This window comes from Pygocentrus nattereri, chromosome 9 (assembly GCF_015220715.1).
Source record: "Pygocentrus nattereri isolate fPygNat1 chromosome 9, fPygNat1.pri, whole genome shotgun sequence".
Taxonomy (NCBI): domain Eukaryota; kingdom Metazoa; phylum Chordata; class Actinopteri; order Characiformes; family Serrasalmidae; genus Pygocentrus; species Pygocentrus nattereri.
The window spans coordinates 2,142,928-2,156,797 of NC_051219.1; the positions used below are offsets into that span (position 1 = coordinate 2,142,928).

General features: G+C 44.7%; 1 protein-coding gene across 3 annotated transcripts; it reads left to right on the top strand.

Annotated features, from left to right (window-relative positions):
- The first annotated feature begins 1,446 nt into the window (after positions 1–1,446).
- Positions 1,447–10,702, top strand: LOC108413399 (putative GPI-anchored protein pfl2). 3 transcript variants are annotated; one of them, XM_017685888.2, is made up of 5 exons: positions 1,447–2,679; positions 3,927–3,968; positions 6,221–6,268; positions 7,778–9,662; positions 9,795–10,702. In XM_017685888.2, the coding sequence occupies exons 1-5, from the start codon at positions 2,614–2,616 to the stop codon at positions 10,367–10,369; spliced, it is 2,616 nt and encodes an 871-aa protein (XP_017541377.1). In that variant the 5' UTR covers positions 1,447–2,613; the 3' UTR covers positions 10,370–10,702. The 3 variants fall into 3 exon arrangements, with proteins under 3 accessions (XP_017541377.1, XP_017541376.1, XP_037397072.1); XM_017685887.2 differs by having other exon boundaries at positions 7,778–10,702; XM_037541175.1 differs by lacking the exon at positions 1,447–2,679 and having other exon boundaries at positions 3,919–3,968; positions 7,778–10,702.
- The last annotated feature ends 3,168 nt before the right edge of the window (positions 10,703–13,870 follow it).

A 13,870-nucleotide genomic window follows, 5' to 3' on the forward strand; every position in this document is an offset into this window, starting at 1 on the left:
TGTCTGTGTGTGTGTATGTGTGTGTGTGTCTGTGTGTGTGTCTGTATATGTGTGTGTCTGTGTGTGTGTGTGTGTGTGTGTGTGTCTGTATATGTGTGTGTGTGTGCGTGTGCGTGCGTGTGTGTGCGCGTAAGCCGCAGTGTGGTCACTCAGTGTAATTGTAGAGTGATGGGGTTAGGCTGGCTGTAATTAAAGCCGTAAAAACAGAACTCTTCCTGGATTTCTCCGGGCCGGACTGGGCCGAGTTTGGCTGAGTGCCGGCAGATCTGAACACAGAGTCCAGAAAAACGGTCGGTAATTGGAAAGTGAGTGTGATCTGTAATTACACACTCGTCCACAACACAGGAAGTGCTAAACATGAGTTTACAGCGGAAACACACACACACACACCCAGCGCCCATATATGGCCCTGCTGAGCGGCGCCGGGGCAGCAGTGTAAGAGCCGCTGTGTTCTCATCCTCAGGCCTTCAGCTGTTACTACTGTGTTTTACTGCTTACCTTCAGCCCAGAGTTAGGCACGCTCACTCTGCACGGACGGGTTTCAGGCTGCACCACTGCTTTCTGCTCTCCGACCTGCTGTCGCTCACCTGGTCTGAGCGCCGGCCGCAGCGCGTCTGCCTGCTCCTGAAGGATGGACATCTCCAAACCAGTCAGACAGTCAGGCGTCGTTTCCAGACTGATCAACACAAACACTTCCTACACCCACCACCCCCAAAATGCTCCATAAACATCAAGTGGAGAAAAAAACACAAAGTCCTGCTTAATTCAGTCTTTCAGATCTAATCAGAGCGGTTCTGAGCGGTTTGGTGTTCTAGATAATCTTACAGAGTCAGAACCGTCCACAGTGGTGGTGATGGGAACCAGACGTCCCCCTCTAAAAGCTCCTCACAGTGGTGGTGATGGGAACCAGACGTCCCCCTCTAAAAGCTCCTCACAGTGGTGGTGATAGGAACCAGACGTCCCCCTCTAAAAGCTCCTCACAGTGGTGGTGATGGGAACCAGACGTCCCCCTCTAAAAGCTCCTCACAGTGGTGGTGATGGGAACCAGACGTCCCCCTCTAAAAGCTCCTCACAGTGGTGGTGATGGGAACCAGACGTCCCCCTCTAAAAGCTCCTCACAATGGTGGTGATGGGAACCAGACGTCCCCCTCTAAAAGCTCCTCACAGTGGTGGTGATGGGAACCAGACGTTCCTCTAAAAGCTCCTCACAGTGGTGGTGATGGGAACCAGACGTCCCCCTCTAAAAGCTCCTCACAGTGGTGGTGATGGGAACCAGACGTCCCTCTAAAAGCTCCTACAGAAAGTTCCTACATGAACTGGTTCTGAATTCACTGCCTGATGACTGAGACGCTGTTTTATGAGAGTTTAGAGAACTTCAACTCCATTCATGGTGGAGGGAGACATGCAGGGCGCTGTGCGGCAAAATAGTCCCCAAAGAAAACTCATTATTCCAGATTTTTTTTTAAATAGGTGGAATTTCCCTTTAGTCACTGACGTCCTCGTCACTGCAGCGTCAGTGTTGTGTTTACTGGAAAAGGCATTTTAATTTGAATTTTGTGTTAAAATACTCATTTTTAATCTTGCTTAGACCAAACATCAGTGGCCCTTCCAGTTTCCAAATATAGCCGGGAATGCCAGTGGATCAGTCCTGCGCTCATGTCCACAAACAGAAACATGAAGACTAATAAATACACTCACTGGCCTCTTTATTAGGTACAGTAAAAGATTGGACCTCCTTTTACCTTCAGAACTGCCTTAATTCTGCTTAACATCCGACGGCATCACTTGGGAAGAGTTCCTTCTCTAACCATGTTAGACAAGCCAAGAACACTAGTGCGCTATTAAGCTGGAATTCTTGTGGAGTAGATTGTAGGATTTTTTCAGGTTTACAAATTTGGCCTTTGCCTTTTCAGCCCTGCTGCTCTTTACAGAGAACAGTGAGTCACACAGACTCACGAACCTCATAAACTGCTAGATCATAATCCATAATCAGCTCTGTTAGTGATTCCAGTGTGACGGAGTGGGAGTGCAGTTAGCACCAGGCTAATTCTTACATATGAGTTTGCATTGCTTGTTAGCTACGTTAGCCTCGTATATGGCTAATCTTGCCTCGTGAAGTGGACCTGATTTAGATTTTGGGCTTGTTTTTGTTCTCTCGTCCAGATGTCCAGCGCAGAGTCCGCGCTGTACTGTAATTTGGACTGATGTAAATTTGGCTTAGCGAGTCTAAAAAAGCACATTTTTCTCTCAGGGTTGAGTTTCAGCCTCTGATTTGCTGACCAGGCGCACAAACCGGCCCAGAATATCCGCCTGTGTTTTACACTGAAGGTACTGGCACACACACACACACACACACACACACACACACACACACACACACACACACACACACACACTTATATACGATAAACATGAGGTCTGAGTGGACACTGCAGAGTGGACCAGTGACAACATGAAGATTAAGAGCTGAAGGGAGATTTTAACCGTAAACAGAACCACTTTAGGGGAGATAAGACAACGCTGGAACACTGTGGACCATCTCAGAGTGAATTAGACCAGGTGAGCGTCAGGTTGACTGCAGTTCAGTGGATGCGGGTGGTGACGTGACGGTGGATGATGTTCGAGCTAAAGTGGACCGTCCTGCTGCTCATCCTCGGGCTCCTGACCTCCTCCACACCTGTAAGACCTTTTTTCTTCTATTCTTTCCTAATTCACCATCCAACTCGGTAAATAATGCAGTGTTTAATTTCCAGCCGTTAACTACAGTTCATTTTTCGGGGGATGTTTGTCAGGTTAGATGTGAGATGATCCGCTTGAATAAAGAAAGTCAAAGTGAAATAACCACCTAACAAACACCTGGAAGAGCTGGTGGAACCCTCAAGGCTCCATCTCAGTGCCTTTAGTCAGGGAACATAACTGAACCATAATCCACTGAAATGATCTGTTCTAAGATGGACTGACTCCACACACCCCGCCTCGCCTCGCCTCCAGGCTTTTACTCTACTGCTCTGTTTTAAAACATTCAGTTATGAAAAGGAACAAATACCAACTTTTCACCTGGAGAACCTGATTTAAGCTTCACAATCAGACCTTAGAACCACTGTAGAACCTTTGAGGGAACATTTACACTGTTTGGACCTTGGTGTACACTCGTTTCTCACAGTGCAGAACCTACCACACACCAATATTTGCTTTCAGAGCCTCTTCTGTTTAGTCTGTGGCTTTATTTAATGCAGTTATTAACAGTCTGTAATAATACACCTCTATAGCAAGGGGGGTGTTTCTGATAAAGTGGCCTGTGAGGGGACTGGGTGGGTTGGTGTACTTACATCTACAGCATTTGGCTGACGCTCTTATCCAGAGCGACTTACAGTTTGATCGTTTTACACAGGGAGGCCAAGGCGGTGTTAGGAGTCTTGCCCAAGGACCCTTATTGGTATAGCGTAGGGCGGTTACCCAGGCGGGGCACTGAACCCCAGTCTACAGCGTTAGGGTTACAGGTTAGAGGCGTTACCCACTACACTAACCAACCACCAGTACTTCAGTTATAAGTGCTAGTAATGCATGTTAATAGTTATATTCGCATCATAATCCTCTGCACTCAGACTTACTATGGACATCATATCGCTGCTGTCGGATCAAAACCTCGTATCTCAGTTTTTGACGTTTTTCAGTTTTTTGCATAATTTGAAAGTACTTGTTATCCTTTACATGAAGAATGGACTAAAAGAAACAGCTCAAAATGACTTGGAGAAAATTCTGGTTCCATTGACTTCCATTAAAAGTGAAGTAGGTTTTTTCCTTCTCCAGTAAAGTGACCGTTTTGGAGATTCAAGGTTTTTTTCTGACAACAGCAATTCAATAACTGTGTGTGTGTGTGTGTGTGTGTGTGTGTGTGTGTGTGTGTGTGTGTGTGTGTGTTATAGATGCATCTTCATAATCACAGGCCGAGTGTACAGGACTCCATGGTGAGTGTGTTCTCTCTAAATAGTCATTGTGTACATTTAAAATCTCGTATTAATTACGGAATAAAACTATTTCACCCACCGTGCCGAGCCGTATGTAACTCTATTAACTCTATTACACTACAGGACTGTGTAAAAGTCAGAGACCCCCTTCATTCACTTCACGTCCAGTCACGATGGCCATTAAGTACAAGATATTTAATTTTCAGCATCAGGAAAAAAGCCAGAAATGTTATATTCAACAGAAAATGACACGACTAATTAATAAATATTTTAATATTCGATAAAACTTGGCAAGGCGAGTTCATTTATAGAGCACCTTTCATGCACTGCTCTCATTCAAAGAGCTTCAAAATACAGAGTCGTTTAAAACGTACAGGATGGACATTAAAACCATGATTTAAACACGACTAAAATGACAGATTTAAAAGACTTCATTAACAATCTAATTAGAAATTATGGATTATAATATAATTATGAATGATTAATATAATGCATTATAAGTAGTGTTAACAACATGTTATACTGTCAGAGCCAAAGAGATCAGTCCCAGCTAGGAGAGCGTGAAGTAAAGACAAATACAGTTTATTTACATCCCGGGGTTCTAATGTCAAGTGCTAGAACCCTTCACTCTGTAACACTACATTACACTACAGTACAGTAATGCTGGTTTCTGCTAGTGTGGTGAACATTAACAGTGGTGCACATTAACGGTGGTGAACATTAACGGTGGTGAACATTAACGGTGGTGAACATTAACAGTGGTGAACATTAACAAGTGAAACGGTTCAGACGTCTTTACAGTGGTGGTGATGGGAACCAGGCGTCTCCATGACTACAACACAGATATAGACACTTTATTTACCATCCAGAACCACCAGAGAACCCACACGAGTCTTCTGAGCTTATATGGAATGTCGATGATGGAAAATAGTGGAAAATCTGGAATAATGAGTTTTCTTTGGGGACTATTTTGCCGCACAGCGCCCTGCATGTCTCCCTCCACCATGAATGGAGCTGAAGTTCTCTAAACTCTCATAAAACAGCGTCTCAGTCATCAGGCAGTGAATTCAGAACCAGTTCATGTAGGAACTTTCTGTAGGAGCTTTTAGAGGGACGTCTGGTTCCCATCACCACCACTGGGAACGGTTCTGACTCTGTATGTTTATCTAGAACACCAAGCTGCTCTGTTTACATCTGAACCAACTAATTTTGCAGGATTTTTTCTGGACTTTTGACAGTTTTGAGTGGAAATTAAGCGATGAGTCGTGTCCAGAACTGTGTTCATCTTCAAAGCTTTTATTAAATGTGGGTTTAGACCTGCTTCATGAGCGTTCCTGCTGGACGTGAGGCGGCAGCAGGGAGTTGGTGTGGTGGTGTTGGTGTTGTGTTGTCAGTGTGTGTTATGTAGTGTTGTATAGTGTTATATAAGGGGGGTTATGTAAGCTCTGAATGGTGGGCCTGTTTAACCCCCACACGCTCCGTACGGTTTCCATGCAGGAAACACAAACATATGATTTAGATTGTTCCCTCTGTTTGTTGTGCTGGTATTTTGGGTGTTTGTAATTTGGAGCATGAGCCATACAGGCTGCATACCAGCTCTGACCACTGACCACTCAGCACTGTTACAATACAATAGAGGATGTACATCTACATACACGCACACACACACACACACACACACACATCTATATTCTCTACATTTATATACACTCTGAAAATGACGGTCCTTCAAGGGTTCTGTCGCACACACAGTGGTGCTACGTGGAACCATGACCACGCAAAGAACGCTTTGCATGCTTAAATTGTTTCTTTGCATCTTGAAACGTTCTTCAGCTTGATGAAGGAATGTGCTGTAGATGGTTCTATACAGAAAACAGTTCTATTAAGCACCCAAAAGCTTGACATCATAGCAATAGAAGAACCCGTGTGGGTGCTATATAGAACACTTTTAAAAAAGGTTTTATATAGAAGCCTCTACAGCACATTCTCCATTAATCTGAAGAACCTTTCATGATCCAGTAAACCATTTAGGTTCTATGGTTCTTTGAGTGTTCATGGTTGTATACAGAACCACTGTCTTTACTAAACAACCCTTGAAGAACCATCTTCTTAAACTGTGTGTGTGAAACTAGAGTGGACAATGAGCAGCAGTTTTACGACTGTGTCCCGTAAATAAACGGAAATGAGGCGCTTTTAAGGCGAGTGCGTTAAAGTGGAACCTGTGAATAAAACCTGCTGTTTTGGTGTTTCAGTCGTCGGAGAGCAGCGACTCCACTGCCAGCACAGAAACGGATGAACAGGTAACGAAACACTTCACGTCTGGACTCAGACACATTCTTACACTCTCACTTGGTGGGGGCAGTACCATGATCACAGAGGTCACCCAGGGTGAGACGAGGCTTCATCATCATCATCATTAACTGCTTAGTCCATAAGGATGCAGTAGCAGTTGGGAGAGCAGAGATTCCCTGATGACCCTTCCTCCAGCTCATTCCGGGGACCCTGAGCTGCTCCCAGGCCAACTCAGAGATATGATCCCTCCAGTGGGTCCTAGGACGATCCTGGGGTCTCATCCCAGTAGGCCATACCTGGTACACTCCCACCAGGAGACGTCCAGTGAGGCATTCTGATCCTCCTTTGAAACTTGTTTTGGGGGCAGTCGTGGGCTGGAGGTTAGGGAACCAGCCCTGTGACCAGAAGGTTGCTGGTTCGATCCCCAGCGCTGACAGTCCATGACTGAGGTGTCCTTGAGCAAGACACCTAACCCCCAACTGCTCCCCGGGCGCTGTGGATAGGGCTGCCCACCGCTCCGGGCAAGTGTGCTCACTGCCCCTAGTGTGTGTGTTCACTAGTGTGTATGTGGTGTTTCACTGCACGGATCGGTTCAAATGTGGAGGTGAAATTTTCCAGTTGTGGCACTAATAAGAGTCACTTAACTACCTTAATTTGACTCATTTCCTGCTCCGCCTTCACTAAAAGTTTGGGCACCCTGGTCGAATAACAGCACATCGAAAAATAACAATCACAAAAAATAGAGATACATGTTTAAGTGTGTTCTCTGTAGATGAAGCACTTATTTCACAATAGGATCGGTTTGACGTGGGAAGGTGGGTAATGCAGTTATTACCCGTGTTTCTCTGTGATTTTAGTCCTGTCCAAATGCTCCATATCAGTCATTCAAATTACTTTTACCTTCTATAAAAAAAGCCGAAGAAAGAACCTCAGGTTATATCAATTCTGTTCAAATTGACATAATCAGTGAAAGGCCTACAATGTTCTGCAGCAAAGGAGTTTCTTAACCTTCTATTGCATAAATTATTGTGATAAAATGTTCTGCCAAAGGGTTAAGGGTTCTTTGCATAGTGAAATGGTTCTTCAGGTTTATGGAGTGTGCTGGTCTGTTTGGGTTCTATGTAGCACCCAAAAGGGTTCTTCTATTGTTACAAGCTTTACATCGTTACCATAGAAGGACCCTTTTTGGTGCTGTATGTCTTAATATACAACCCTTGAAGAACCATCTTTTTAAGAGTGTTCTTGACTCTAAGTTTAAAAAATAACAGCAAAGGGGGCAAAACATTACTGTCAAAGTGCCACATTTCAAATGAAATAACAAATATCATAAACAATTAGTTATATTCCCTTCATTTTGTTCAGTAGGGCAAGATGATTGATTGATGAGGCACTGCCCCTCTGAATGACCCCTGTGGCCAGGCCTGTGGTTTACGACTGTATGTGTTTACTGTTATTTTGGCAATAAATGCAATTAACAATAAGAACCTTAAATCAGTGTTTATGTGTGATGTCATCAGGCTTCCTCTGCTGCCCCTCAGCTGATTGATGAAAAGTTTTACGCCTCAGAAAGTGACATCATAGTAAGAGCGCCCGCAGACTTCGGACGGCCCAACGAGAACAGCCACAGCTCTGTTACCGTCAGCCTACAGGACGAGAACACCAACGTCTCGATGGACGCTCTAACCTTCGTCTTCACCACACAGAGCGAGGACAGCCAGAGCAGTGAAAGCAGTGGACTCGGCGATGAAGGAATGCAGGCTGATGAGCCCACAATGACTCGACTCGATGTAACTGATGAGAAAAACAGCAGATCAGAGATTGTTGGTCGAGAGAATAAAATGGGTTTTGACAGCAGTGAATATTCACCAGACACCTCTGCGAATGAAGATAAAACCAACACAGCTTCAGTAATTTATCCTCCAGACCATCAAACGACAGATTTTAACAGCATTGAAGCTCTACAGAAGGCAATGGATGAGCTCAGCGATGATATCCAGGCTGATGATGCTTTTATAGCTTTGCCACATTATGGTAAAGCTCATGAGGAAAGGTCCAGTGTTGCCTCAAATGGTGAGGCAAAGCAAGCCGGTGAAAGCAGCATGAGTCCTAAACCCTCGTACACTGCTGACCATAGGTTTGACTTGAGTTCTGAGATAACATACCCAGACAATTCAACAGTCCTTGACTCTACTGAGTCAAACTCCAGCTTAGAAGACACAGATGCCTCAAACTCGACTGATTCCGGATCGGATAACCACTATAGTAGCCCTACAGAGAACCAGACTCCAAGCAAATCCCTTGATGATCCTCAATCAGACAGTGTAGAACTTTCCACCATACTCACTACTGCCCTTCACTCTCTCTTAGGAGACCTTATTGGTCCGAGATCTATTCCTGCTCCTCTAAACCTACTGTCTCTGACCAGCAGGGAGGACCGAGCTTCAAGGGAAGCAAGGGGCAAAGGAGCCAACCTGGGATCAGATTCCATAGATAATCAGGACCTTCACTCACATTCAAGCCCCACTTCAGGTTCTTGGACGTTCCAGACAGTCTCACCAATCAGCTCCAGCTCTGAAGAGGAAGAAGATGATGGGGATAAAGCCTTTGTCACTGATGCAACACCTAGCCGTACTGCAAGTCCAGTGCCTAGTCCAGAGCTCTTCTCAGGTCCGATATATGTCAATGATGGCTGGCCAGCTTCTGACTACTCCTACTCTTTGAACAATTTTAGGCACCACTATGCGGAATACGAAGAATGGGATCATACAGACAATTCCATCAAATCAAACCACCCTGGAGCACCAACAGACACAAATACATACCCCAAAACTGACGAACAAGATCTGGAACAGGGTCCAACAGAGGAAAGCAGTCCAGCATATTCAGAGGAGGCAACAGAGAATGAGGACCTTCCTACAGAAGTCTCAAAAAGTGAGGACAACTCACAAGATGAAGAACAACTTGAGATGGCATCTGGTTCTCCAGCATCCAGGGAAGATGTTAACTCTAGTTCCAGCGAGACCAGCAGAGAAACAGCCTTGCAGATTCCCAAAGCTCCAGAAGCATCTCCCACTGGTGCTGGACCTACTTTGTCCAATAGTCAGGAGAGCATAGAGACCATGGAAGATGTTGGTAGTGAAACAGGAGCCGTAACAATGAGTTCCAGTAGTGAGGAAAGTGTTGAAATGGACTCTCTTGATGACCAGAGTTCAGCACCAGTGCGCTCCAACAGTAAAGACAGCCAGAACCAGACAGACTGGCAGTTAGCCCACACAGATGCTCAGCTTGTGGTGCAGGTTACTCCTGACATTCAGGCAGCTTCTGCTGCTGAAGGACAAGGCAAACCTGTAGATCTTACACCTGGATCGAGCTCAGAGGAAGAGTTGGATCCCATTTCAACAGGTATGATATTCAGCCATGCACCCATGTCCAGTGAAGAGCAGGTGTTTCGAGCAAACATAGACAATAGAACTGAAATAATCTCAACGTCCAATGAAGAAGAGGCTAATGTTAGGTTGAACCTTGCTGTCCCAGGCAACTCCAGCTCAGAAGACAGTCCAAATGAAGAATCACTGTCAGCTGAATCCACCACTGACAGCCCAGGAACCAGTGTGGAGTCGACTCCTGAATTGACTCTTAGCCATGAATCACTGGACGTCACCACAGAGCACCCAACGGTCATCTCAGAATCAGTTTCCGTAAGTGTTTCCCATGTTGGCGATGAGGACCTGTCCAGTGAGATTCCAAGTCCAAGTGCAGACAGTGAAGAGTCCCCGGAATCGCAAGGCCTTACCTCGTCCACAGTTCCTCCTGTCGCTAGAAACCCCAGCCGAGCCCTACAAACTGAAAAGAGCAGTGAAGAAGATGACATACAGGACATGAGGTCAGACCAGGTGATGACCCGTCGTTTCCATAGTAACCCCAGGCCTACAGCCATGCCTCAGGAAACAGCAGCCAATCCCTGGACGGCGTTTCTTCAAGCCCTGAGAGCACACGTGACCAATCAAAGCGTGCAACATGCTGACCACAAAGGCCAGAGATCATGGAGTAACTATGGTCACCATAGCAACAGAGGAAAGAAAGCAAGCAGCAGTGAGGAAAGCAAATGAGGGTTATCATAGTACAGTACAGTGCCACAAACCGTCTCACAGCAGCATTGACTTTTACTTCTTGGTGGTATTTAAACATGTTCACTGCAACGTATTTCATCTTTCTGGGTGAAAAACAGTATCAAATATTTAAAAATCTACATAAAAGTAAGTTTTCTTCCAGATATTGCATCTACACCGCCGTCCAAGGCTCCTTTTTCTGTTTAAAGATAAAAAAAAACTGACCATAAATGTCCATTCAAAACAAGCTGTGCCAGGTTTGCGAGACATAGCACAGAATATTAGTGCTCACATTGCATTGGTGTATTAAATGTATTCAGAATTTCTGCATTATTAAATGGTGAAAGTGGGCGCTGTGGATTGGGCTGCCCACTGCTCCAGGCAAGTGTGCTCACTGCCCCCTAGTGTGTGTGTGTTCACTAGTGTGTCTGTGGTGTTTCCCTTCACGGATGGGTTAAATGCGGAGGTGAAATTTCCCCGTTGTGGGACTAATAAGGGTCTCTTAACTTAATAGACTCAGAACTGTTCACAGTGGTGGTGATAGGAACCAGACGTCCACCTCAGAAAGCTATTGCATTCAATGGTTCTGAATTCACTGCCTGCACTTTACACTTTATTTACATTGAAGCATTTCACACCAAACCACTCGGAATGGCTGTTTACGGCTCAGCTGCTGAATTAGGGTGGGATTTTGAATCTGTGATATTTGGAACATATGATATTGAATTTGATCAGCATTAGTACCATCAGAAAGGTTCCATTCAGTCTTTCAGAGTCAGTTTGCTCAGACTGTGTTACCTCAGCACGAAGTTCAGCCGCTGATGGAGCAGAACTGAAACGTTTCAGTGCAGATTATTTGGGTTTCACTGGAATAAAAATCTCTTTGGATCAAAATGAACTGTTTTCATTCATGTAGATGGACTTTCATTGATTTTGGTCCATTTAACGTAAGCCAGCTACTTAAAGACGACACGTTCATTTCACTGATGTCAACATGTTTTCCGTTGTCAGTCAAGCAACCTTGTAAAGGATCTCGCTGTGAATTGCTGAGTGCCAGCTTGATGTTTAGTGATGTTTGCAGCTGTCATGCTTTCTGTAAATTAACTCAACAGCTGGTCCTGAAGTGACCGTGACGTGATGTTTCGGCAGGTCCTGATGGGTGTTACAGTCATTTGGCTACACTGTTTAAATATAATCAGGTCGTTCTCCATCTGGAGTGGGAAGTCGGTTTTAATGGATACATTAAAAAAATTCAATTCATCCCAAAACGAAATAATCTTAATACGTCCGTTAACATCTCCTGTTATCATACATACAAAGGAGCTTAACTCCAGTCATGCTTTACTGTCTCCAGTAAAGACATGTCTACTCCAGTGACGGGGACTCCAGTGACAGTGACTCCAGTGACTGTGACTCCAGTGACGGTGACTGCAGTGACGGTGACTCCAGTGACGGTGACTCCAGTGACAGTGACTCCAGTGACGGTGACTCCAGTGACGGTGACTCCAGTGACGGTGACTCCAGTGACTGTGACTCCAGTGACGGTGACTCCAGTGACGGTGACTCCAGTGACAGTGACTCCAGTGACGGTGACTCCAGTGACGGTGACTCCAGTGACGGTGACTCCAGTGACGGTGATTCCAGTGACAGTGTCTACAGTGACTGTGACTCCAGTGACGGTGACTCCAGTGACAGTGACTCCAGTGACTGTGACTCCAGTGACATTCTGGTTAAAACTGAGGATTCTGTAAATTGTCTGACTCGTTGGCTGATCAGGTGACCTCATGTAACTGTTTAAAATCAGTAATAAAAATGATATTTATGACAATATGTTAACTAACCAGCCAGTAAAGCACAAAGCACCAGTGATACATAGAAGTTCTGAGCTGCCTGATAAACAAAGTAATTATTAATAAATCAATGAATTATAATGAGCGAGTCTGACTCGCCTTCTCAGGCCTCGAGACGCTTCCTCTCTGATGAGACTCGAGCCAAAGAGGCAGTTTAATAGAGCTAGAACGCTGTGGTAGAATATAAAATAAGAGTCCTGATAACACCGGTGACCAAACCCGTGATAAATCATGGTTCTAGTTTGTAAATGTAGTGAAACGCTACTGCTGGACGCTGTAAGTTAAAGCTATTAAACATATTGACTCATATTAAAGTCGGTTTAGTGAGGAGCTGTTTTACAGAGGCAGAGCGACTACGAAACAGGATAAAAGAGACAGACCAGAGAATCAGAGGACAAAGGTGTTATTACACCTCAGCTCCACTCTGGCCACACATTACGATTGAGATCATTAAGTCGTGGCCACACATTAGGATTGAGATCATTAAGTCATGGCCCCAACTTAGTAAGGTGTAGGAATGAGATCCTAATGCTTGGCCATGATTTAGTAAGGCATGGGAATGACATAATTAAGTCTTGACCACAACTTAATAAGGCATGATCTCATTCCCACACCTTATTAAGTCATGACCATGACTTTATTATCTCGTGCCCATGCCTTATTAATTCATGGCCATAACTATCTTGTTCCCACACCTTATTACGTCTTCACCATGACTTAACTATCTCGTTCCCATGGCTTATTAAGTTGTGAACATGATTTAATTGTCTTGTTCCCATGCCTTATTAATTTGTGGCCATGACTTCATCATCTTGTTCCCATGCCTTATTAAATCGTGGCCATGACTAAACTATCTCATTCCCACACCTTATTAAGTCATGACCATGACTTAACTATCTTGTTCCCATGGCTTATTAAGTTGTGAACATCACTTAATTGTCTCGTTCCCACGCCTTATTAATTTGTGGCCATGACTTCATCATCTTGTTCCCACACCTTATTAAGTCTTGACCATGACTTAACTATCTTGTTCCTATGGCATATTAAGTTGTGAACATGACTTAATTGTCTCGTTCCCATGCCTTATTAATTTGTGGCCATGACTTCATCATCTCATTCCCACACCTTATTAAGTCATAACCATGACTTAACTATCTTGTTCCCATGGCTTATTAAGTTGTAAACATGACTTAATTGTCTCGTTCCCATGCCTTATTAATTTGTGGCCATGACTTCATCATCTCATTCCCACACCTTATTAAGTCATAACCATGACTTAACTATCTTGTTCCCATGGCTTATTAAGTTGTAAACATGACTTAATTGTCTCGTTCCCATGCCTTATTAAGTCGTGGCCATGACTTCATTATCTCATTCTCACACCTTAATAAGTGGTGGCCACACATTAGTATCTCATTCCCACTCATTAATACGGCGTGGCCACTCGTTGTTTTCCTTTGCGCCGGGCGTCTCCAGCAGGGCTCTGACTCTGAGCGTGAAGGTCCTAACAGAGCGGGTGACGTGCTCCGAGCCGAGGCCTCGTGTTTGTTTACTCTCGGCGGAAGCTCTTAAATCTCCCGATGTGATGCTTCATGCAGCCACAGCAGCTTCCTGACCGACCCCCTGCGTGTCTGCAGCCCACCCAAACCAC